This window comes from Megalops cyprinoides, chromosome 6, assembly GCF_013368585.1.
Source record: "Megalops cyprinoides isolate fMegCyp1 chromosome 6, fMegCyp1.pri, whole genome shotgun sequence".
Lineage (NCBI taxonomy): Eukaryota > Metazoa > Chordata > Actinopteri > Elopiformes > Megalopidae > Megalops > Megalops cyprinoides.
The window spans coordinates 10,360,482-10,385,010 of NC_050588.1; the positions used below are offsets into that span (position 1 = coordinate 10,360,482).

The 24,529-nt window shown below is 45.8% G+C and overlaps 1 protein-coding gene across 1 annotated transcript; it reads left to right on the top strand.

The window, feature by feature from the left end:
- Positions 1-24,501, top strand: LOC118779093 (guanine nucleotide-binding protein G(i) subunit alpha). Its single transcript, XM_036530980.1, has 9 exons — positions 1-691; positions 12,287-12,329; positions 13,919-14,060; positions 15,554-15,711; positions 17,449-17,577; positions 18,740-18,869; positions 19,507-19,660; positions 22,744-22,959; positions 23,442-24,501. The coding sequence occupies exons 1-8, from the start codon at positions 574-576 to the stop codon at positions 22,932-22,934; spliced, it is 1,065 nt and encodes a 354-aa protein (XP_036386873.1). The 5' UTR covers positions 1-573; the 3' UTR covers positions 22,935-22,959; positions 23,442-24,501.
- Positions 24,502-24,529: the final 28 nt, after the last annotated feature.

The following is a 24,529-nucleotide window of genomic DNA, read 5'->3' on the forward strand; positions in this document are numbered from 1 at the left end:
AGGGGAACACCGCACGATGCAGAGATATTGCTAACATCACCCACCATAATATAAAGCTTAACTTGTAATAGAAGATACGTCTTAACTTGTCTAAATTGGCGTGTTTTGGGGCGTATTGTTTCTTAGTTAAAAGGTTTTAGCTGAAGTTTTTTGTCTTTTTAGTAAACTAGCAAGCTAGCTAACTATGCTCAGCTTCTGAAGTCAGAAGGAAGGGACAACGCCTGTTCGTTTGAAACAGTGATCGCAGAATATCCTGGGTTTCATAGCGTATTACCTGGACGAATTTTCATATTTTCTAATAAATGGCAATTTCTCCATATTGGGAATATTTCGCAAAGTAGATATCTTAGCTAGCTACACTTTTGTGTGATCCGCTGCTCCCTCCCATGTGTTGTTGCCAACGCCTTTTTTCTCTTTGCTGTGCGTTTTATCTTTTTGCTGGCGGGGAGCTAGCGAGCTAGTTTTAGCTAATTGTTGCTAGTTTTCATAGCAGAGTAATTGATTTGATAAATATACAGTGCTAGTTGACTTGCTACTTCGGGGTACAAATACAAATAACTATTTGGATTCAAAATGGGCTGTACGCTCAGTGCCGAAGACAAAGCGGCGGTGGAGAGGAGTAAAATGATCGATAGGAATTTGAGGGAAGACGGAGAAAAAGCGTCCAGAGAAGTCAAATTGCTGCTTCTAGGTGAGTAACGTTAGCTGAGCTAAGCTAGCTTCGCTACAGACGCAATACTAGCGTGTCGATTTGCCCGCCTCGGCAGCTATGTGGTTGAAAAAAATGTATTATCTTGGTAAATGGCTTCATAGTACCTAGACAGCCGGTGCTGTGATCTAACAGCTAGACTACCAAACGTTAGTCGCTCCTTTTCTGAGGCTCTTGGGTGCTAGCTAGCTGCTGTTGCTAGTTAGTCTAGATCTGGCTCGGAAGATAGCTTGCCAGTTGTGATAAAGCAAGACACATTAACGTTGCGCCAACCCATTGCATTTTTTGCAGAGTGTGGCCAAACAGTTCTCGCTTGATTGTTATCTAGCAACAGATTATTGGATTAGATCACGAATAATTAGCTGGCTAAAATGATCTTGTTAACAGTCCCATAATTCGATAACATTACATAACTATCTTGGATATTACCGTGCCGGGTAACGCAACTTCAATATATTTCTTGAAAGGTGAGTGTAGCTAACGTTAACCTAACTGTACGCGTAGGCAAATAATTGACTTGAACTCCAACTAGTTGACGTTACTGAACGGAATAGCCACCTGTTTCATTCAGTTACCCAACGTTAAATTACCTTGGCTATCCAAGCAATACGAGGGGTAACTTGACGTGATGTAATCCACGTAGCAAAGTTGCTATGCTAAATCAGTTGTTAAGACTTTGCCCAACGTCAGCCACTTCTTCTGGAAATTCAGTTTATGGATATCCTTAACGTTATCGCTTTGTATTTTGTGTCATTGCCAAGGACGCCAAGTAAAAAATTTTGTCACTCACTAACTTGGGTAATGCTGATAACCTTGTTACGTCCTGCAATGCCAGGGTCATGGTATGAGTTGATCAAGGCCAATTTCATTCCCACGATTCGTAGTTTCCCCGACATTTAGTTACATTTTCGTAAGTGTCATTAGTTACATTTAATTACATTTTCACTGCCTTTGTTGAATTAAACAGATGCAGTGATACTGGATATCATTTGTAAAATCGAGGCTGCGTCTATCTGTGCATTTATTCCTCTGAAATCAGTGGGGTGGTGACTAACTGGGTTAATAGCAAACGCGCTATTGCACCCATGGCTTCGTGATTTGCCTAGCTTCACTCTCTCGCATAGGTAATTATAAACTGTTGATCATGGATTTTCATCTAAATCTAACCGGTTGATACGTCTGTTAACGGAAACGTTGTGATTGTATGAGAGACTGAAACATTGATTGCCACTGTATTTACGGCCCACGTCACGTTTGTATGACAACACAAGTTCGGGGTGTAATAGGTCACCTACTCAGGTGTTATTACCAAGTGTGTATTTTTACATGTCCCGCAACTGAAGAGGGTAGGAAGCCATCTAAATTTTTAATATCCATCAAACGCTGTTCCCAGCTTGACAGCTGCTTTGTTACAGCGGTGCGCCCGCTTGATTAAAAGCAGATCAGTCGAGTTCCTGGATCAACAAATCTGCCATTAATTATTAAAATGTCAGCCTGAAGGGTAGGCCTCTGGCGTAGTAGGTGTACGTTTCAATCTCATCAGCTCCAGCCCGTATTGTCGTCTCAGTACCGATCCACTTAATTAGATTTCAATCCCGAACAGGCCTTCTGTCGAACACCACTGCGGCGCACAGATACGGACGCGCAGCACAAAGCGCAAGAAGATGTGAGTCAAATACGGGAGAATGGCCAGAAATGATTGCAGGGTGACAGATGGAGGACAGATTTCGTAGTACTGTTTAAGCTTAAAACCTCAGATGTTTCCTTTTTTGGGAGCCTTTGAAATCCCGGGTACATGTGTTTACACTCTGGCTTTTTGAATGTGGATTCGCTCTCTGTTCACGCCACGTTTCGGCGGAGTCGTCGTGAGGATTTCACTTGCTTGCGCGAGATGCAGTCTCTCGACTCCATCTGTCTCAAAGACTTCATTCAGACTACGTGTTTCAGGTGTTGCGCTGCCATATAGTTTCTTTGAACTGGTACCAGTGCAGACTCTGTATGCCACTATCAAGTTGTGAAATGTCAATATCCAGCTGTGGATTAGAATTTCAGAACTCTTACTCAGTATTATTAACTCTTATTCGGTATTTTTCAGTATTGTTTTTTCCCTCAGTTAAAGGAAGTGAATGAGTATCATCATTCATTACAGGCATTTGTCAAAATGTCATTTGCGTTTGCTATAATTGATTGGTTTGGAGGACACATTTATCTCGAGGATCTTCAGTTCATAATTCAACATGTGTAAGATCAAAGACAGAAATATCCTAAAATCTTTGTGTATCGGGTAGCCAGTACAAGTAAGGAATCCAAGAGCAGCCACTAATACCAGTCCTTATGAAATGACTGCGCAGAGGTTACGTGCTGTGGGGTTATACAGTTGAGCAGTCCGGAGAGGTGAAGATGTTGGAGTGGAGCAGGGAGGGAGAGGCAAGATGCTACACTTATGTGTAAATCAATGTCATTAGCACATTAATGATGACTTTGAATGAGGAAAATCTGAGTGCCCATAACATATCAGAGTCAGCAAGAGCTCTTGAGCATCTGAAACTACATATATCAGGTCAGGCAGGTCAGTGAAAATGTCTCGGAGCCAAGATTGTTTTACTTAAAGTCAGTCTCTGACCCCATAGCAGTGCCACCCTCGAACGAGATCAGAGGCGAGCTTAATATAAGTGTCTCGGACCTGAGGCGGCGAGCCATGTACTTGACCAGATCACCGGAGGTCCCTCTGGTTTACCCTTCTCTGCAATGTTAATTTCCTGTGCCGCGGAAGACGCAGCTGAAGCATAACGCAGTCTGACAGCTCTGGGCAATCCACGCCACCACCCCACGATGCAACCTAATTTTCTAGTTACTGCATAGAGGAGAAAAGTAATGCTGTGGCATTTTCAGGGAAAGGGAAGCCTGACACCGTTGCAGGGCATAAAATATGTTCAATTTTGCCCTTCACGGTCATGTTCGTGTTCCAGAGAAAGGTCTTGCAGTCCGTAAAAAACCTTCTAGTCATGCTTGTTTTTTATTTATTTATTTATTTATTTATTTTTAACTTTTTGCATGTATTATTGGAGTCTGGAGACTGAAGTGGGAGGGCGTTGGTAGGTTAATGATGGAGCTCACACAACAAGTAAGATTTCTGTTGAGGCGCGTGTTCCACGTGTTAAGGCGCAGCAGCTTAACAGTAACTGTGTGTGAGGAACTCTTCATTAATTTGCAACATTTTCCTGTGTTTGCAGAGACTAAGAAACTTTTGATAGGTTTTCACAGCTGAATGTCTGGTGCTGCAAAGCAGAAGGTTACAGTGCAAGAGAACAAAGCTGAAGAGAAAAGGAAAGAAAATGTGAAACTGTGTAACTGAGAGGCAGAATCTGAACCAGCAGAAGAGGCTGCCACATTCTCACAGTCAGACAGGATGTCGTTATTGACAACAATCAAGCGCAGCACTTAGCCTGAAACTGAGAGGCTGTTGTTAACGGGGCCAGAGTCAGCAGACCCTAAAAGATCATTTTTGAGTATGAAATGAGTCATGTCTGTTCTGTGTAATATGGCTCAAAAACAACATTGGTAGCATTTTCTTCAGTTAAACGACTGCAGTTTAAATATGAATCCTCATGTTCCGGTATCATAGCTAGAAACAGTAGAAGTGCTGAAAGTAGGAAGTTGCTGTTCTCACCAGCAAAGTAAAATTTGCATGTTTAAACAGTTGTGAAATTGCTGTTCTTGATTTTTGGCTCGGTGGAGTGTCATCTTTCTGGGAGTGAGGCCTAGCAGATTGTTAGCTGTATTCAGTTGAAGAGCCATAGCAGCAGGCTATGTGACCACATAGACCCCTTTTACACTGGCCTGGGAACCCAGGTTTTTCCCAGCATTACTTTGCATGCAGGGAGTTTTTAAAAAAATGTTTGGTGATAGGACACATTTCTAGCCTTTGGCAGCAGGGAGCACTGTTAATTAGTAATGCCTTTGTTTTAGCTGTGGCTTGGCACCTCCTCTAACTGCTGGATAGCTGTTTTCCTGCAACATTGATGAGATGCCTATTGTTCGTTCAGCGCCGGCAGTCGGCAGGCTGGTGGCGTGAGCGCACGGCCACACAGAGCCGCAGCTTAATCCCCTCCCATCCTTTTATTGTTTGCCCATTTGTCTTTTTTTTTTTTTTCCCTGCCGCAGTTTTTTTTTTTTCTGGCTTTGCCGCGGTTCGCATGACCTAAGCGGACTGAATCGTGGATGCCTCTCGCACAGTTGACTGTGGTGGATTTTGCCTCCCGTTCAGAATCGGCTCACAGCTGTGCGGGCAAAGCCAGTTTCCAAAGCGTGACTGCCGAGAACCCTGGGACAGCGGCGAGGACGGTTTTAAAATGGTTTTGCTTTCTCTTCACCCTCGGAAAAGGCCAGGCTGCAGGGTAGCGGCGTGGGTTAGCAGTTAAGAAATGGGGCTCACCACCCGAAGGTCACAGGCCCAGCTCTCCAGTGGGGATCCGTCATTGAGCCCTTGAGCAAGATCTCTAGCCTGCACTGCTTAGTAAAACATCCAAATGTGTCAGAGCTGTAAGCTGGTGGTGTCTCCCCGAGTAAGGCTAGTGATGAGAAAAAGCCTACCTTAAGACACTGGCCCATTTGTGTGGGACCCTGGACAATACTGTATAGTGGAGCAAAGATCAGAAGGTTGATTTCATACACAACTGGAAACTGTGTAAGTGGGGGTCAGCTGAAATGAACCCTCCCAGCTTGACTAGAAATGATGTGTATGTTATAGCTTCCCCACAAGGCTGAAGGCTTGCATCTTTTTTTGGGGAGGTTGGGGTCTGGTGTGCTGTTGTGGCTACACAGATATTCTGGGACCTAATTATGAAAATTTTTAAACACATTGATACAGCGTAACTTAATTTATCCCAGAGGGGAAGCCGTACACATTTTTTTCCCTTTGGGTGGCGTTAATGGGTCAGAAAGCCCTTTAATACGCTCCAGTACAGAATTGCCGTTTGCCACATTGCATTCCCTCCATGTGTCATTGAGGATGGCTGCTGCCTCTTTTGTGCAGTCTAAACCCCGACAACAGCATCTCTGGCTTTTGGACAGGCGGCCCATTGGACGTTTACGACCAGCCCCCACTTGCCCATCGTGGAACAGGCCCGTTTTTTTGTTTTTGTTTTCATAAAGTTCTTACTGGAATCACTTTGTACTTTGTAATGACTCAGAACTCCTTGGAACAAGACACTGATGTGTTTTTCAGAGTGTGATTACCGTAATTGCCACCACTAGGACCAGAGCCGGTAACCTTTTGTGAGTGGCTGTAAGTTCTATCTGCATTAACAGTGTAATGAGCAGGGTGTAGGGATAAATGCATAGGCGGATCTGTGGCTTGGCACGTCGCTGTAACAAAGGCTACGTGTCAGAATCTCAGATAATTTTCTGTACGCGGAAGGCGACCAAATTGAGAAGGGCCTCCTTCAATCCTCCGTAAATTCAGCGTCTTTCCACGCGCTCCTTTTTCCCTTTGATAATAAACAGCATATGCCGGGGCCAGATGGCCTCAGATATAATGAAGCTGTTCCCGAACGGCCCATGTTGTGAGGGATAAACTGGGCTATCAGATGATTGTGAAAGCTTTCTCGGGGAATAGGAGTTAGGAGGCGGCGCACCGCAGCACGATGTTTCTCAGTTCAGCCAGCACCCAAAGGAGCACAGATTCCCTGACCTTTCTGTAAAAATAGCCCGCCCTTATCAGGATTTACATATTCAGCACTGCGTCATTTCTCTGTGTGTTTGCTCAGCTACGAAATGGCTGTATGAGTGGAAATGTCCTTGTCGCCACTGGGGGAACAAAGTTTGTTTATGGGCGGCGCATTACCAGTTAGCTTTCGCAAGCCACCCCAAAACATGGAGTTCAGTTCAGTTTCGTTTCGTTCCAGAAGTCTTACGAGTCAATGTCGAAAACGCTCAACAGAAGCAGACATACTTGTGTTTAACTCCCAAGAACTTAAGCTTAATTTTGCTCCAGAGAGCAGTTGACTTTTACGTGCCAAATGCACATTTGAGTGATTGGCCATTTGTTTCAGTTGTCTTTAAAACATTTTAAATGTTGTTACCAGCTATAAAAATGGTAAAGTGCTCGGCTAGCTGTTTGTTAGGGCTGTTCTTTTTGTCTTCTGCCTTTAGAGTAAGAGCATAGCCAAAACAGTGCCTCGGCAAGGCAGCTAAGCAGTGCCATTGAGCATGCTTTCACTTCACTCAATCCTCTAGCTCAGCGTTTCTCAAACCTCTCCTGGAGGGCCCCCTGCCCTGCATGTTTTAGATCTCTCCCTGCTCCAACACAGCTGATTCAAATGATCAACTCGTTATGAACTCCTGAAGCTGCTTAATAACAGACTGATCATTTGAATCAGCTGCGTTGGAGCAGGGAGAGATCTAAAACATACAGGGAAGGGGGTACTCCAGGAGAGGGTTGAGAACACTTCTCTAGCTTGCTAGGTTGAGAGTTGTTTTTGAGAAATACTGCATAGTAGTTGGCATGCTCTAAAGGTACCCTGCTGCATGTTAATAATCGGTACAGTATACAGCTGACTGATTGCTTGAGCACTCCTTTTTTTCCAGTGTTACTCCACAATGCTTTTTTCCTGGTTCTCTTTTTGACAAAATATCCAGGGTTACGCTTGGTCAAATCCGTGTGTTTCCCTGTAAAATCTGTAGCGTTAAGTGGGGGCGCACATGTTAAATAGTTCTTTTTCACTGAAATGTGTGTGTACAGCCAACTCGGCAGTCCCGGTCTGGCAATTTGAAGAGTTAATACAATCAGAGAAAACAAAGAAAGATGTAAGCCACACAATTATGTGTGATAAGGGAGAGGGTAGGTGGGAGGAAGTGGCAATAACCCTGAGCGGTCTCCTCGAAAAAGAATGTTACATCAGTGGTTTCCCCACTTGCTGAGCAGCGAAATGCTGCCAGGTTGACATCTTGACTACGGGAGTCATCTAAGGCAAAGAAGGGCCACTAATTTTACATCAAGGCAGTGAAACCAGCGTCCAGAAAGGTGCTAGAAGGCATTAGTCTCAAAAGGCCATGAGCACACACTATTAGAAGGCGTTTTCAGCATGGAAAAGAATTTTGCGACTCCTTCAAGAAATTGTATGAAGTGTGTGATTGTTTAACACATGGCTTTTGCCTATAATGTAATGTTTTGTTCAGTTATCTGTTGCATATGCTACTTAAGTGTTCTGTTCAAACTTACAGTAGCAGCCCAACGCAACCTGTGACAAAAAGAAAATTTCAGTTTTGACTCCCACTCTACCCCTGGCGAGAACTGTATTGGTTATTCTCACCATATGAGTTTCATTGGTTAAAAAATGTAGTTGATGACATTTCCACTTTTTGAACTGAAATTAAAGGGGCAAGGAAGCTCTGTGTGCTCTGGTGATGATTGTGAATTCATTTAGTGATAAATATTAATACTACATTAATATTACCATATAGTGCTTTTATACTCTTAGGTGGTGAACTAAATTAAGTTGAGCTAAATTAAAATGAAATATTTATTTTTAGCATGTAATAGCTTGGTAGCTGCAAAAGGTACGTGGGAAGAAATCAAAAGGAAAATATGAATGGGATGATATGCTCCTGAAGATATAGCCTATTTTTTTAAATTCTGATTCAGTCTGTCTCCCAGTATGTGACCAGTATGAGTATGAGTACAGTATGAGACCTCTGAAATGAAAAGGTGTGAAAAAGAGAGGCCAGATATGTTTTTAGCTCCTATTGAAATATTTACATGTTAGGTAATGTTCTGTTGCACTTTCCTTGAGCTTTACCGTAAAGGGTTAAGTGTTTTGACTAGCCTAGCTGCTTATCTGGTACCAGGTAAGGCCATTCATTGTAAAAATAAATGAATGTTAGCATAATCCTCTATGGCTGTTATCTGGGAGAAAAGAAAATTCCTCTCTGCTTTTATTCTGTCCTGCAACTCTTAAGATGGTGTTTGAATCTGTTTGAATTATGTATTTTTTATGAAAATATACAGTTAGCCAGCACAGACTGGTTTTGGATGCTAAGCAGATTCATTTCTTTTGTTATGACTTCAGAATTCTTGTCTACAAGGACTTAAAGGGGAACTCCCCTGAAAAGGCATTACAGGTCTGTCCATGCCAAGTGTGTGAGGTTGGTGGCCTCCATCTCAGATTCTGAATGAAAAATAGTAGGGGGGGGGGGGGGGGTTCAGACTTGGTGGGTTAAGAAATCATCGTCATTTACTGTTGTCCTTATTACTTAAAATCCTCATAGGTGCTCTTGTGATCTGGCAAAATACAAACACAAAGTGAAGTACTGACTTTGACTAGAAAAAGTCATACTAACCACAGTTTTATCTCTACTGTCACTTGTGGCATGTCGTTTGACTTGCAATGACTTGAATTTACATTTGAGGGATAACCAGACAGTTCATCATCTGCTAGTTTGTTTCCAGTTTCGGCCCCACCCTTTTTCCTTTGGGAAGTGTAGCCTAAATCTTTAAATGAAAGTGTTACTAAAATACTTACAGCACCAGTGAAGGGAGGGGCTCTGAATGACATTTAACAACTTGTCTTTTCTTTCTAAAGTAAAAGAAGGCCATTGGTTAATGGATGTTCTTTCGCTTTAAAAAGAAATGGCAAGTTTGTATTGCAGTAATACTCAAGCAAAAAAGTTATAGGCTAGTAGTTGTGGCCAATGTATTTAGTCCATAAAACTTCAGATGCTAATAATGTTTTTGCCATATATTCAGTAGGATCACTCTGGGGGGATTTTTAATAATTAGTAGGCTAATCATTTTCTTTGAGCTGCCATTTTCTTAAAGCTGAACTCAATAAATGTGTAACCATTTTTGATGGTGAACCATTAGATGTTACCCTGTTAAGGTGCATACTGGATGAAGTACCACATATGGGTAACATGGAATGACTGTGTAGATTAGTTTTTGGAGAAGGTGTTGGTGAAAGTGTATACATTTAGCCTGTGTGACGATGTGCATAATAAACCCAACAAGCACTGTGCCTGTATTCTCTTCACAGTCAAGGGATCATAAGCCCATGACCTTAACGACTAAGGACTCGCTGTGAGGAAAATCTTCAAATGAATGTGTACGCAGTGGAGAAAATGCATTCTGGTCCTTCTGTAGGTTGCATACTGACTTTTTATGTAAGGTCTCTGAATAAATATAGGCTGCGATTTTTAAGGGGGGGGGGGGGGGGGGCTTGTAGTGTGAAAATTCCTCCATCTGATGTATAGGCTTGTGGCTGATTGCATGAAAAGAGCCGCAGCTAGGGCTTTTTTTAAAAAAAAAACATAGAAGTCTGTCTCCTTCAGCTCAAGCGAAAGGGGAAAAAATGTACCCAGCACTTGAAATATTTATTACTTGCAGCCATTGGCCCTGAGGCACATTGTTCAGAAGAATCACAAGAAGGCAGCAGTAATAATCGGCAGCTTCTCTGTGCCGACGCAGGCGTGGAGGCTGCCTCTGCTTTTTAGACTCTTCCAGCTGCTCCTTTAGGCGAGAGGAGCGGTGCTTAGCTGGAACCGGGAGCAAATTGGCCCCCTGTGGCAGGGACGGCGACGTACACTAATTGGATCAAGTCGCGAACCGGGAACAGGAGAGCCGAGTCCCGGGGACGCCGCACAAGGCGGTCCTGCCGAGCCCTCGCACGCTCCGACCGCAGCCTGGCGGAAGGGGGGGGGGCGCAGTCTCCCCGCTCAACCTCCCCCAACCCCCCCCCCCCCCCGCCGGACCCCTTTCCGAAACCCAGCCACCCCACCACAGCCCCGCGGCCGCCGGGGCCGCGAGACGCTGGGAACGCGCAGAGGAATTTTCCACACTGCAGCGCTCCCTTCACCACAGCCCGCAGCGAGACCCGCTTGATGTTTTATAAATACGGTCCAGAGGGACCGGGGCGATTTCCAGTTTTATGGACGAGATGAATAGAAGATAGGCAAATTTCAGGGCAGAAGTCCTCGGGCGCAACGCTCGTAACTGGCGTTATCGGGCCCCCTCTTCCCAGAATGACATACCACCGTCAGAGCCGCGGAGTCTCCTCGCCCTCCCTCAAGCGCCAATTAAAGCCTTAATGGTTGCCACTAACATGACTTCACTCTTGCCTCTCTGTACGCATTTCAACCCAGTTTAGCCTAAGTGTATGTCTGAATCAGTATTTCAACAATTTTTGGAATTTATATAGCCTATTCATCACTACTGTCTATTTTTATCTTTGTACTATTTGTCCTAGCATTGAAATGGGCGGGGGGGGGGGGTAGATGCAGCATCCATATACGTGTGTTCATAGAGAAACGAAACTCCTTGCAGCAAGCTACAAGATATATAAGTCAGCAGCTGTTGATGAAATGAATTCAGTTCCTGGTTTCATTAATGAATCTCTATGCACAGTGGGCAGGTGTGAATTACTCCCGTGCCCATTCTGTGTTCTTGTCGTAGTTTTACACACATTGATGGTGATAAAATTTCTTTGTAATGTGTGCAGTTGGCTTGCCTGTATGCAGCTGCCGTTTGATAACCTTTGGCTGTATATAGTGATACATGCACCTTCCTTTAAAGGATATCTCTGTCATCTTTGTCAAGGTTGAGTGGCATTTGTAAACATCACAGACCTGACAGCCGTGTAATGATTTTGTTGATTAAATTCCGATAAACATGTGTACAAATACTTACTAAATCCTGATAGTTTCACAAGCGGTTGCTCATAAGCATAACAGAAAAAGAATTCATTTAAAATGAGTTTGAACACTCATTGTTATTGGGGAAACAACTGTCTTCTGGGAAATCGGTAATGTCTGTGCCTATTTTCTGTGAGCAGTCCGATCTTTTTATGTGCAGTACGGGTGAAACAATTGTCTTCAGCCTTTTTTCTTTTTTTGCACTTGATTCTTTATGGTTTGACATAGTCTTAATATCTATTCATAGAATACCTTGACGTGGGGAGCTCGCTTCGAAATACCTTCGTAGTTGGCTTTTGCAGGAGTTTATATTTTTCATATCTGTCAAGTTTGTGTCTTGACAGCTTTTTTCCTCTCTCTATTTTGTCTCTTGCTGTACTTTAATCTGTGGAGATAAATTCTGTCAAGCTGTGGCTACAAGTTCAAATGCTGTGTGTCTTTTTTAGATTTCTCAGAAGGCCTTTATTTTTTTTTTCTTTGACATCTTCCTGGAAAGCTGCCGCGCTTTGAGTGACGATATTAGCCTTACCTTTTAGACGTCCTGACATTCAGCATCACAGCATGACAATTAAGGCTGGAAAAGCGGGTAGCTGGGTTTTGATAGTGACAGTGGGGCCAGTGACGTCAGGGACACTGAACTCAAAGGCTCCGTGTCACCAGCCCATGCTGTCTGAGCCAAGAGCCAGGAGCCAGGCCTCCAATCCGAGCCATTACCCCGCAAATAGATGATAAATTTGGCAAAGGATCAATCAGTGACTCATCTATTAAAATTAAAGTGGTGACATAAATATACGCAGATGTTCGCATTAGGATGATATGATCAACGAGGCTGCTCAATGTGTTCTTGCTGCTTTCGCTTGTGACATATTTGTGTCTGGTTTTCCTTTGCAGGTGCTGGGGAGTCTGGGAAAAGCACAATAGTAAAGCAGATGAAGTAAGTGAAGTTCTGTGCTTGATATGGTGAATTAGAAGACTATTGTATCCCTTTATAGTAGTCATGACTAGCCAAAGAATATATCCAAATGTCCAAAAATAGCCTACATCTGAATTGATAGACCAGTTCTTAGTTGTTTGATACAAAAATGAACCATGAGGCCACAATGGGTTATCTTGAGCGTCATGAGCACAGTTTAAAATGAATACCGAACCCCATAAAACTGTACATTTGCAGAATTCGCCAAAGACAGAATTGTTCTTTTTTAGTTTGTGAAGCGCTGCCAAGGAATGCGCCGTCAAATAATGGCACTCTGAAGGAAACAATGGAGAATTGTTTTTCTGACATACAGCGTGATTTTTCTCTTTCATCAGTTTGTGCCAATCGGTTAGCTCGGAGCCGCATGTCATTATCCCTGCAGTCTCCGCGTTCATTTTCCTGCAGCATTTAACCAAAGCTGAGAAGATGAGCTTTACTGCGCATTAATCTTTTCAGGCAATTTGTGAGGTTAGCGTGCTGCCTATTAGATTGAAAGATCTGTGTAATCATTTCTAATGATTATACAGTTGATTGGGTAAATATGGCAAGTTGTTACTTTGAAAAGAAAAACCATTTCCAGGGTAGCACTGGCTGGTGGAAGATGTTTTTAGAGATGTAATATATTAAGGTAATTGCTGCCTGGGCAGCATTGTAGGATAGTGGTGGTAAGGCACAGGGCTCATAACCAAAAGGTCGCTGGTTCAGTTCCCGCTGGGGCACTACTGTTACACCCTTGGGCAAAGCACTTAACCCACATTTACTCTCAGTAAATATCCAGGTCTATAAATGGATAAAATCGTCGCTCTGGGTAAGAGTGTCTGTTAAAATGACAATAATATTATGTGAAATGATGAGCGATCCTGGGAATCTGCCTCTACCTTGGCATCTAGTGGTAAGACAACGTACTGCTCTTACTTTAGGGGAACCTCTCAGTGAACGGGGAGCACTACCATGTTTTTGACTGCTTGTGCCATTTCAAATGTGAATTATTGACACTTTAGAATGCTCCATTCTGTGCAGACAGTTAACTCCTTCATGAACAGTGCTTCACTGCGTTGAGCAGCAGTCTCTCAGCTTGGTTAATGACGCCGCAGCGATAGAGCACAACGTGTTTATACTGTGAAAAGACTCTAATTTTCTTGGCCACAGGGTGGGTGAGGGTCACTGTGTTTTATATGCATCTCCAGGTGTGCTAATGAATCACTGCATTCACTTATCAGGTCTGTTGTTGTTAATCGCACATATCAGAAGAAGTTTAATTGAATAAATTATGTCTGAACACTGCGCTGTTTTAGTGCTTGGTTTTGTGTTTGCGTACGTTTCTGTTGTCCCTACTGTAAATGTTTGCTACTGTTGTCTTTGTTTCGTACCTTATTATACGCTCTCTATTCCTGAAGGACTTAATTACATGTATCTGGCAGCAGCTGCCCGGGTCCATCGGAGGCGGCGAATAAAACAAACCTGACAAGTTAATTTCGCTCTGAAGGTGACGCATTAACGGGGCCCTCCCCGACCCGCGCGGTCTCTCAACCCGCTCCTCTGCCCCGCAGAATCATCCACGAGGACGGCTACTCGGAGGAGGAGTGCAAGCAGTACAAAGTGGTGGTGTACAGCAACACCATCCAGTCCATCATCGCCATCATCAGAGCCATGGGGAGGCTAAAGATCGACTTCGGGGACCCCGCCAGGGCTGTGAGTACCATGCTGGGCCGCGTGAGAGACGCCTGGCTCTCTGTTTCAACCTCCGGCCTTTCCTCCCTCCCTTCCCCGTAGATGATTCTGATCTTAGGCAGAGTGCAGGGGTGGGGGAAGGCGGGGTAATATTTAGGTTTAGTCTGAGCAGCCCGCATTGATTGGACCTGCTATATAGAGACAGCTCGGGGGGGGGGGGTTGGAATCCACAGGCGTGAACAGTAAAGGAGGTGCCATCACCTTGAAGAGATTGGCTACCATAAACGCCAAGGCGATAAGGTGCTGAATTATATGTTTGGACAGAACATAAAGGGGAGCTTTTGGTGTTTAAGCTTAGCGCCCAGCACATTAGATCCACCAGATGTTGAGGCGTGTGTTACTGCAGAGGAGAACAGAGTAAGTTAGGGCCTTCCTCACTGAAAGCCACATCTCTCCAGTCCCCGAGGAATGCAGGCTCTAAAGAGGAAGAAGGTCCTGTGAGAATGGTTAGGCGTGCTAGGACCTGTTGAGCTTTTCTCACCTGAGTCTTTAACTGCATTTTTGCTTTCACCCACACCGCTTAGCTGTCTGACACACTGAAGGAGAACCAAGGCAGTCCTCAGTCCCTAATAGCTTAGGTTAAGTCTGTCTAAGGAGACTGTCACCCCTGAAGAACACATACTCCCTTGTCCGCCATTTTTGTACAGTGCAGGCCCATCGCACCTTATTCAGAAAGCACAGGCATCCTACATTTCCACCCTGTTTTTCAAGATGGAGAAACCAGCTCACCAGCAAAAAAAAAAACGAATCATTTGTTTGAAGATGCTGATTATCAGAAGCTTCTGTACAAAGTACAGCATTGTGCCAGGAGCGTGTCATATGAAAGCAGCTCATTGTGCTGCATTTCCTCATCTGTGCCCAGGAGTGGTGGATAAAGGGAGAGATTGAGCTTTCCAGCCCACATGGGATGTAAATAACAAGTAAAACTGGAGTCGCTAAATCTGTTTCAAATGTTAGATCAAAGATACATTGCCGTGGTAAATATGGTTCCCTTTATCAGCAGCTGTGTATGTTGACAATACATTTTTCTGTAGAAAACTGGGAAAAGGGAAAAAAAAAAAAATTAGAATGCACTTTTTTATTACAAGATTGTTTCCGTGTTGTGTATCAAAGCAACAACTCTGCCCAAATCCATGAAACATTTGATTCACCTTGAATATAGTTTGTTTTGGAGGGGTTTCTCCTCTTGTGAAATTATTCGAATTCAAAATGGATTAATGTGTTATTTGTCCATGAACACTTGAATGCTTTTCTGCCTCGTGCTAAAACAGAAGGGCCAGGGCGATTTCTTTTTGGCGGATTGACAGTGTGGAAAAGTGACAGGGGGCAGAAAGAGGCACGGTTTCCGATCCAGAAGCGGCCGCCGCTTCCCCGTCGTGCCTCGGAGGCCACTTCATTTCAGGGACATCTGTGACAGCGCTGGGGATACATCTCTGTGCGCTCTCTGTCGGCAGGACGATGCCCGGCAGCTCTTCGTGCTGGCCGGCTCGGCAGAGGAAGGCGTGATGACGGCGGAGCTGTCCGGAGTCATCCGGAGGCTGTGGACGGACAGCGGCGTGCAGACCTGCTTCATCAGATCCCGGGAGTACCAGCTCAACGACTCCGCCTCATAGTAAGCCGACCGTGGAGGCCCCCGCGGGTGGGGGGTGTGGGGGGGCTCGGCCTTAATCTGCGCCCGCTCGGCCACGTAGACCGCGCACCTGATTATCCCTCCCTCCTGGGTTTCGCCCGCTTTTCAAAATCTGGTTCCGTCTGAGTGCAATCTGTCTGTTTCGGTGCAGTTTGGGGGCGCCTCTGCTGATAGCGAGAAAGAAGACGTTAGGTACAAGCCTGAGGGCAGCCAGGGCCGATTCTCAGGACGGCCTTCGCTCGGTCCGCTGCGCCGTTCCCATCACCTGCTGCCACCTGGAGCTGGCGGCCCACCCGCGTGGTTGTCACCTGTATTTTTGTCCCCTGAAGTCAATCGAATCAGATGGTGATTTTTCAAAACGGTTGCGGGTGGCCTGTTCAGATCGCTGACATAGAACTCGACAGTACGTCTTGCCTGCAAGATCAGGTGCCAGGCCAGTAAATGACTTCAGGGACGTGTCAATGACTCCTGTTAATGTAAATAGTTTTGATGCCGTTTTTAAACAACTTTGGCTCCCAGTTGTAAATAGTGCTGTGATATTCTGAGCTTACGAAGACTGAGTAAAGTGAGTAGGGACAGAATGTAATGGCATGTTGTGAGCCAAAGGCCAGCTTGGATCATACTGTCAACACAGACAGAAAGGTATGGCTGGTGACAGTATGCCGGCGCTAAATGGTGAGTGTCGTCTTGCAGTCCGCTGTCCCCTGTGAACTGTTGGGAAATCGCAGTGCTGTACAGCTGTCCCGCTGTCCTTAAAACGGATCGGCGAAGCTTCTTTTGCACTCATTTGGCTGCTGTCTCGCATTCCCGACAGACCACTGGAATTTGGATCGGCGGAGAAAATGTTCACCGAGTGCAGAAGTTTTCAGATTCCCCTGTACCCCCCCCCCCCCCAACCGCTGCTGGCACGCGGGCCGGTCCTCCCCGCATTCCGATGCTTTTCCGAGCTCTCGTCTCCGGCCCCCGTCACCCCCCCCCCCCCCCCCCCCCCCCCCCCCCCCCCCCCCCCCCCCCCCCCCCCCCCCTTCACTCACCAGGGTCCCGAGGGCGGAGCCATTCTGACAGCACAGGCATTAGCATTAGCGGCGCGCTTTTAGCTGCGCGAGAGAGAGCCGCGAGGGTGAAGCGAGAGCCCCCGGGCCGCGCGGACGCTGCCGCGCCGAGGGGCCTCCCCGCAGACTTCCAGATCAGAGCCGCTGCTTCCCCAAAGCCCACCGCTGGCAGCTCGCATCAGCCCGCTCCGTCGTGACGGTGTCATCACCTTCCGGCATTTCTCCGCACCTCGCATCGCCTCTGTCTCTCGTCAGCCGCGGTCGTGCAGGGGAGGGAGAGGAGCAGGTTATGAAGGACACCGCTCTTTATTGTATAAACACGGGAGCCATGATGGCTCAAGGTCAGCCGTGCTTTGCCTCGCCTCCCTCCTCTGTTTCCCCCTCACCTTTATTTGATGTTTATATTGCAGCAGATGCGCTCCACAAGCTCTTTATTTAGCATTGGAGTCTGTGTTCACCTGGCATTAAATTACCACTGTTTTCAGTTCAGTTTTGTAGCCTCTTTTTCAGTTTCCAGTTGCACGCATATCGGTGAGCCCCCCCACTTCATAGGACACGTTCATTTCAGCATGTACCTGCAATACATGTATAAGTACACGTGGAGAGGAGACAGACTGTAGGAATGATATGTCAGTGTGTTCACCTAGTTTCCTCAATCTCTCCGCAGTTACCTGAACGACCTGGACAGGATATCCCAGCAGGGCTACATCCCCACGCAGCAGGACGTCCTGCGCACCCGGGTCAAGACCACGGGCATCGTGGAGACGCACTTCACCTTCAAGGAGCTCTACTTCAAGTCAGTAACGCGCGCTCTCGCACGCGGCGCAGTTTAATCTGTCTGAGCAGACGTCGGCCTCTGTCCTCCAGGCTTTCGCCAGGAAGGCGTGACGGCGCTCGCCGGGAAGCGCTTCAGGGTCTGCACTTTCCAGATAAACGCCACCCGTACCTCCGAATTTGGCAACTCCCGGATACATAATTGTATCCTGGTTTGTGTGAAATCTCATCCGTTTTTCTGGCTTTGCTCCTAAACTCTGGTGGAACCTTCGCAGTCTCCCCCCCCCCCAATATCCTGAATGACGTGAAAGTGAGGGTGGAGGTGTGGCTGAGAATTCTGGACTGTTGTCATCACATTGCAGTGCTTTCTAAAATCCATTATGAGGTCCATTTAAAGTGTAAGTTACACATCTGTGAAAAGCTGTGACATTGCAGATGATTGTGAAAATTGGGATTTTTTGGGTGGACCTGGAAACTGGCAATGAGTGACTCATTGCCAACTTCTTCATTTTGTTAGGATGACAAGAACATTGTTACACTGAAACGGTTTCAGAGATCACTTCACTCTCTGTGTATGAAAGTGTTGAGGAAAAAAAAATGATATTCTGGAACCTTCCTATCCGTTTTTTCCACATACATGTGCATTTTATGTACAAGATAGCACCCCCTGCTCGTTTTTGTCATTTGAGAAGGCAGTTAACATTCTGTTTTGGCTGGTTTGTTACCACATGAACGCAGGAACCACAACTTTTGCTGTTAGATTTCTTGTTTGCTTTCTCCAATCTGATTTTTAGTATTGATACCGAAAATATGGTTAGAAATGGGTGAAGGCAGATAAAGTTATGAGGCTGCTTCAGATACTGTGCAGCCGGACTTGAATGTTAAAAACGTTAACAATAAACACACACCTAAGTTTTTTTTTTTTTTTTTTTTTTTTTTTTTTCCCTGTTCCTACACCTAACACAATTCAATATTGAGGCTTTGAAAATGTCCCGATCCTACCCGGCTTATGTATCTCGTACCGTCTGCTCTGTATAGGAGTTCTGAAGTGCTGGGGGGATGGATCAAGCGTGCGGTGACCTTTGCAGTTTTGTGTGGTGCGATGCAGGGAAGTTTGGCCCTGTGCCATGCTGACCAGAGAGAGGCCTGTTCTGCTCTGACCCTGAGGTGCTCTCTCTCTGCAGGATGTTTGACGTTGGTGGCCAGCGGTCCGAGAGGAAGAAGTGGATCCACTGCTTTGAGGGTGTTACCGCCATCATATTCTGCGTGGCACTCAGCGACTACGACCTCGTTCTGGCAGAGGATGAAGAAATGGTGAGCAATGTCAGGATAGGCGGATTGGCTTGGCCAGCGCTTATCAAATGTATTATTGAACGTAAACTGTTTGTTAAAATGGATACTTGATTGAGTATATTATGTTGAAGGTGGCAAATATGGAGATCAGTAGATCTCTCTAGTAGATCTAGAGTTTCAGTCTAGTCTCTGTTATTGTTGATTACTGCATCTCAAAAGTGATCTGGCTGCTTCTCATGGCAGTGCTGATGGTCAGACAAAGGCAGGAGCCAATACAGTCAGTGAACCTGAACATCAGAATTGCATTCAGTAGCCACAATGCAATGAAACTTTTCACAGAGGGGCTGCCCAGGGCAGACTTCCGTGTTTTTACCGAAGAAGCTATATTTAAAGCAAATGTTTTATAAAGCCCCTTTTCTTTGGCATGGATACCCCTTGGTAAAAATGTAGCGTGTTAGATCTTTTGGGCGTTGTGTAACCACTCACCAAATCTGGCCATGTGAGCGGTCTTGTGAGGCATTGCACGATCAGCCTCAGAGCATGTGCTGAGCGTTCCCCAAACCTTTGCCACCGCCAAAGAGGGAGCACACAGGGCTCCTTCGCTGTGTGTTTTCGAAGACATTGACCCGTGACCCACCGCTGTCCCCCCCCCCCGCAGAACCGCATGCACGAGAGCATGAAGCTCTTCGACAGCATCTGCAACAACAAGTGGTTCACGGACACCTCCATCATCCTCTTCCTCAACAAGAAGGACCTGTTCGAGGAGAAGATCAAGAGGAGTCCGCTCACAATCTGCTACCCGGAATACTCGGGTATGAACCAGGCTACAGTGTTCTGTCTTTGTGACGTGGTTGTCGTAGAAAGAGTTTTGCTGTACAGACCAGCTTGGGGGAAAAAAGCATAGCACTGAGAGGGTAATGTAGAGTGATGCCCTGATGCAGTGTCACAGCCGTAGCTCAGGGGAATAACTGAAGCATGTTCATTTTTGTTCTTACCCAACTCTTAATACATTAAGAGTTTTCTTAATGGACTTATTGTTGTACTGTAACTCTTAAGCATTACTTAACCCCTTTGATGGAATTAAGATCTCCCTGGGCAAAACCCGTGGCAGTTACCAGTTTGAACATTTTAAAAGGTTTTCTTTAACGTATGTCTGGTGTCTGTGTGCCCTAAGGGGTGCCCGTTGTAGTCCTTTTTGCCTCTGATCATCTGTAACTCTTTTCAAAAGTGGTCATACTCTTATGGTATTCATGCATTCGTACAGCACTTATATTACTTTCTAAAGCCTTTTTTAGCCTTGTGTTCACTGTCCTTGAGTATGATTGAGAAGCTGTTGTGACAGTATAGGTTTTAATATGTGCCATTATACAGTGACTTAACAAAAATAGACCGGCACAGAAATAAGGCACGACTCACTGACAGAGTAATGAGCCGCTGCAGAAAATATGGGCGACGCATCCAGCCAGCGTTTCAAACCCAGCTGTCTCTCTGAGAGTGGCACCGCTTTGAAACAAGCTGAAGTCTTCAGCACTGGCTTCCTGCGCTGTGAGGGGCGAGAGTGTGGAGACTGCTATTTAAATAACGGCAACCAGGTATACCGATTTAAAGAAGAAGATGGGAGGCACGAACAAACTGGGGCCACAACAAGCCGCCTGCCCACGCGTGTGCGGTGACCTCACTGCACACAGTTATGTTAATCATCCCACTTTCTGTTTTCCTTTCTGTTCCTGTTTATGAAAAATGTGTTCGTGGGCCAGCATTCACATAATGTTCACGGCGTGGACGTACAGTTTTGATCTGGCCCCGGAGAGCGTTAGCGTTCAGAAGGTGCCCTGAGAAACGGTTGCGAAACAATAGCCCGCGGCTCTGGCTGTGGAGTCATTACATTATCAGCATAACGTTATTGGTTTTGGGCTGCGTCGGAGCAGCCTTTTTTCAGCGCGGCTGTAAAGATTTGAATCACAACACTGGGGAATGTTTACATTAACAAAGCGCCCTGGGGGACGCGGTTATGCAACGACAGGCCGAGCCTCGAACCGGGCGGCCATAACAGCACAGCCTCTGTAACCTCGGCGTCATGTGACGGGGGCAGGCGGGGGGTACACGGTGACCCACGCTCGCGCCTCAGCGAGCCGCAATTCTGCGAGCCGTGCAGAGGTCACCGATTCCCCCCCCACCTCGATGGAGAGCTTCAGTCAGTCATTCCTGGGCTTTTTATTGTCAGCTGATTAGCACGCGATTCGCCTGACGCGTGTTCACCTTCTCTTGCAGAGGCCTTCTTTGTGCCTTGCCGGGGCCATGCTCGGCTCTGGCGTTGGCATCCCCGGGTTCTGCTGTAGCTCCAGTGAAAGACCAAGGCATTGTCCTGGCTTTTTAATTTGATTGTTCAGTCTGTTTGCTGAGAACTGTTCTTCCCAGCATGGAAAAAAAAAAAAATCGAACATTCAGCCTGCTTTCAAGGTGTTGATGTCAACCTTACCCGTGCTAATAACCTGAAGCCTGTTTCCATTCAGCGTGCATGCCCGCACCAGTGATCACACACTTCAGTTTTTTGTTTGGTTTTTGTGTGCGTGCGCGCGCGCGCGTGTGTGCGACGTGTCCTTCGTGTCCTGAAATCGAGATGCGCAGCGGGCGCCAGCATGCGGTGGCTTTCGGTGCGACGAGCGAGCGTTCTCCGAATTACGCAATTACCTCGCCATCGGGCCGGGTGATATCTGCTTCTATTTGAGGAGCGGATCAGCAAGGCAGGGAAATCGATTAGATTTGCCTCTCTGGATTAAAGACAATCGGCCTCAAATTCAAACATGCTGCAGTGGGCGCTTTTTTCCCCCCCGCTGAGACCTGCATTCCGGCGAATAAGAGCACAGCTCCACATTAAGAGACATTATCAACTGTCCCTGTCCCCGCTGAACCAGTCAAAGATCACACGAAGGTCGCCCACGTTGAACATTTCCAGCCAGAGAACTCTGGGCATGTGGGGAATTCAGCAGCATAGCAGAATGCCATTTATGGAGGTGGTTAACAGCAATACAAATTGATCGCATTCATTTAACCCAATTTACACAACTGTTTTGCCATGTCAGACATGTAAATACAACTTGAAGTCCTGAGAGTTAATGAGGCGTGGAGAATTTGTCATTCGCAGAGCTCTGTTAGAGATCACATGACATGCTTGTAATAGATGGCGGTCCTTTAGACAGACTCTTTATGAGGTTATGGGCAGATGATTGCTTTGAAGCATCCGCTCATGGATAATGCTGCAATCTGTTTAGGTTATTATGAATTGTGTGTGCGCATGGCCTCAGGCAGTGGTACATTAGGTGCTTAGTTTCTCCCTGATCACTCGGCAGCAGCTGATTTACCTATCATGGGAAAAGAGCAAAGGCACAACATCTGACAAAGGCTCATTATTTCACTTAGTACATCTCGTGAGGAGTTAAGATGGCACTTTCCATCCCTGTGTAATTCTGCGTCCCTCATAATCAGAACAGTCGTAGGTTTTTTCAAGACTTGTGTCCAGTGCCATGACAGCCAGTTTTAAAAACCCTTGCTTGTAGTGTGTTTTGTGAAAGTGGTCTCGTGGTAAGCCTATCAAAACTTTGCCCCGCTTACAACTTTCTTTCGATGACCTCATGCTTTGTTAGTGAGATTTGAACGGAGATGTGAAGGGACCTGGATAAGTTAGCTGATTTAAAAACCTGGAGAATTCGCCTCAGTAGGTTTTCTGTTTTGTTTCCTTGGATTAACACCCATGGAAACAACTGCTGGTACTGTTTGCAGGGTTTTCTTGATCAACCCCAAACCCGTGGACTAATTGCCACAGGTGGGGTTTACGCGCAACCAACCAGTCGGCATTCACTGTGGCGTTTCCCTTCCTTCTCCTCGCCCCGTGCAGGTTCCAACACGTACGAGGAGGCGGCGGCCTACATCCAGTGCCAGTTCGAGGACCTGAACAGGCGGAAGGACACCAAGGAGATCTACACGCACTTCACCTGTGCGACAGACACCAAGAACGTGCAGTTCGTCTTCGACGCCGTGACGGACGTCATCATCAAGAACAACCTGAAGGAGTGCGGCCTGTACTGAGGAGATGGAGCCCCACTTCTCACAGGTGAGTGCCCCTCAGAGTCCCATAGAGCCTCCTTTTTTTTGCTTTTAACAGGAGCTGTGGCCGCTTCCACAACGCTCCACGGGGAATCAGCTACTTTGAAACATCTTACTGGGTTTTGTCGTTTGCGAGTGGTTATTTTATTTAGCACTTTAGCAAATCTACGCAGCTGAGGTAGCATGCAAAATCAACAAAAACGTTCGCAGAGAATCAAGAGCTGGTTTTTGGACCGTGTCGCTTTTGGTCGTCACAAATGTCCATCCTCACTACAGGCAACGCTTATGATTCAGACATGATGAGAAGAGGCCTGAGCATTGCAGAGAAATTATAGCCATTTGTGTTGAGGGGCTCGAGGGTAATGAGTGATGTTTTCAAAGTTAATACTCAGTAGGAGGAAACCTAAGAATATATAATGGAGCCGGGACTGGGAAAGGCTTGAGCAGCCGGTGAATGGAGCTGAGCAGCTACTCCTCTCCCTTCCGCAGGTCACTATTGACAGTGAAGCGTGACTGATTGGATGAGGACCATGACTGCAGTCTGCCAGGAATTGCTCCAGGTTTGAGAAGACGGACCAGACTGATACAGTTGCCACGGTGCATGCAGAGTCATTGTGTTCTTCGGCGCCAAATTCACCATATTGATCTTTTTTTTTTTGGCTTGTTTTCCTTAAGAGGTCTTGTCAGATCCAATATTAAAGTGAGGACAGAGCAGGACAGAATGGTGTAAATACGGTGAAAATATGACATTCAAGCGGGGTGCAGCGGCAACACTCCTGCTTTCTTTCATTGGAGGATAAGCCGACATTTAAGCAGTACAGCTACAGTATATTATCAGCAACTATGACATGAAAGACAGGCTTGTGCACTCATCAGCCTTGAGGAAATGCACCTGCTGAAATAGATATTCTTTCCACACTCAGATTAGTCTATCAGCCTATGTCCTTATCACTGTACTATGCACAATGACCAAAACGTAGAAACTTCCTTGTCTTGATGTTTGGTTCAAAACACAAAGATTTTAGACTGTTAGAGAGAGAGCGGGGTCTCCAGTTCCCCCAAACCAGTGTTCCTTTTTTTTCCATTTTAATCTTCTTAAGAATTTGACATTCTTGACCAGCTGTAAATAGTCTTTTGTTTTAGGAAGCAGCACTTAATCAGTCTCTCACACTAGTCTCATATCTCAGTTGTATTTTTGATTGCACAAGCCCATCGCTTCAAAATTGTAACCTCCTCCAACCCAAGCCTTCTATTGAAATTCTGTCCTTTTTTTTCCCAACCGCTCTCATTTATCTGTGGATCAGGGATCAGGTGATTTAAATGACCCCGCTTTGTGCATTTACTCTAATCACTATTACTAATGTTCTGGTATGCTGGAAGTGTGAAGTAGTTTGACCTTTGAGCCGGTTCACAGTCCCATAGTTTAGACCTCTAGCTCGTACAAGCCTACTAGACTTGCTATTTTACGGGGTTGAAAAGAGACTAGTTTTATTTTGCCTAAACTTCTAGAGATGGAACCCTAAAGGGATCACTTTATATTAACCAATATTTTTTTATATTTACAGAACTTGTCCACT

Coding starts and splice junctions, on each gene's coding strand:
- LOC118779093 (XM_036530980.1), top strand. CDS start 574: ATGGGCTGTACGCTCAGTGCCGAAGACAAAGCGGCGGTGGAGAGGAGT. Junction 15,712..17,448: donor CTCAACGACTCCGCCTCATA/GTAAGCCGACCG, acceptor ATCTCTCCGCAG/TTACCTGAACGACCTGGACA. Junction 19,661..22,743: donor CTGCTACCCGGAATACTCGG/GTATGAACCAGG, acceptor CGCCCCGTGCAG/GTTCCAACACGTACGAGGAG.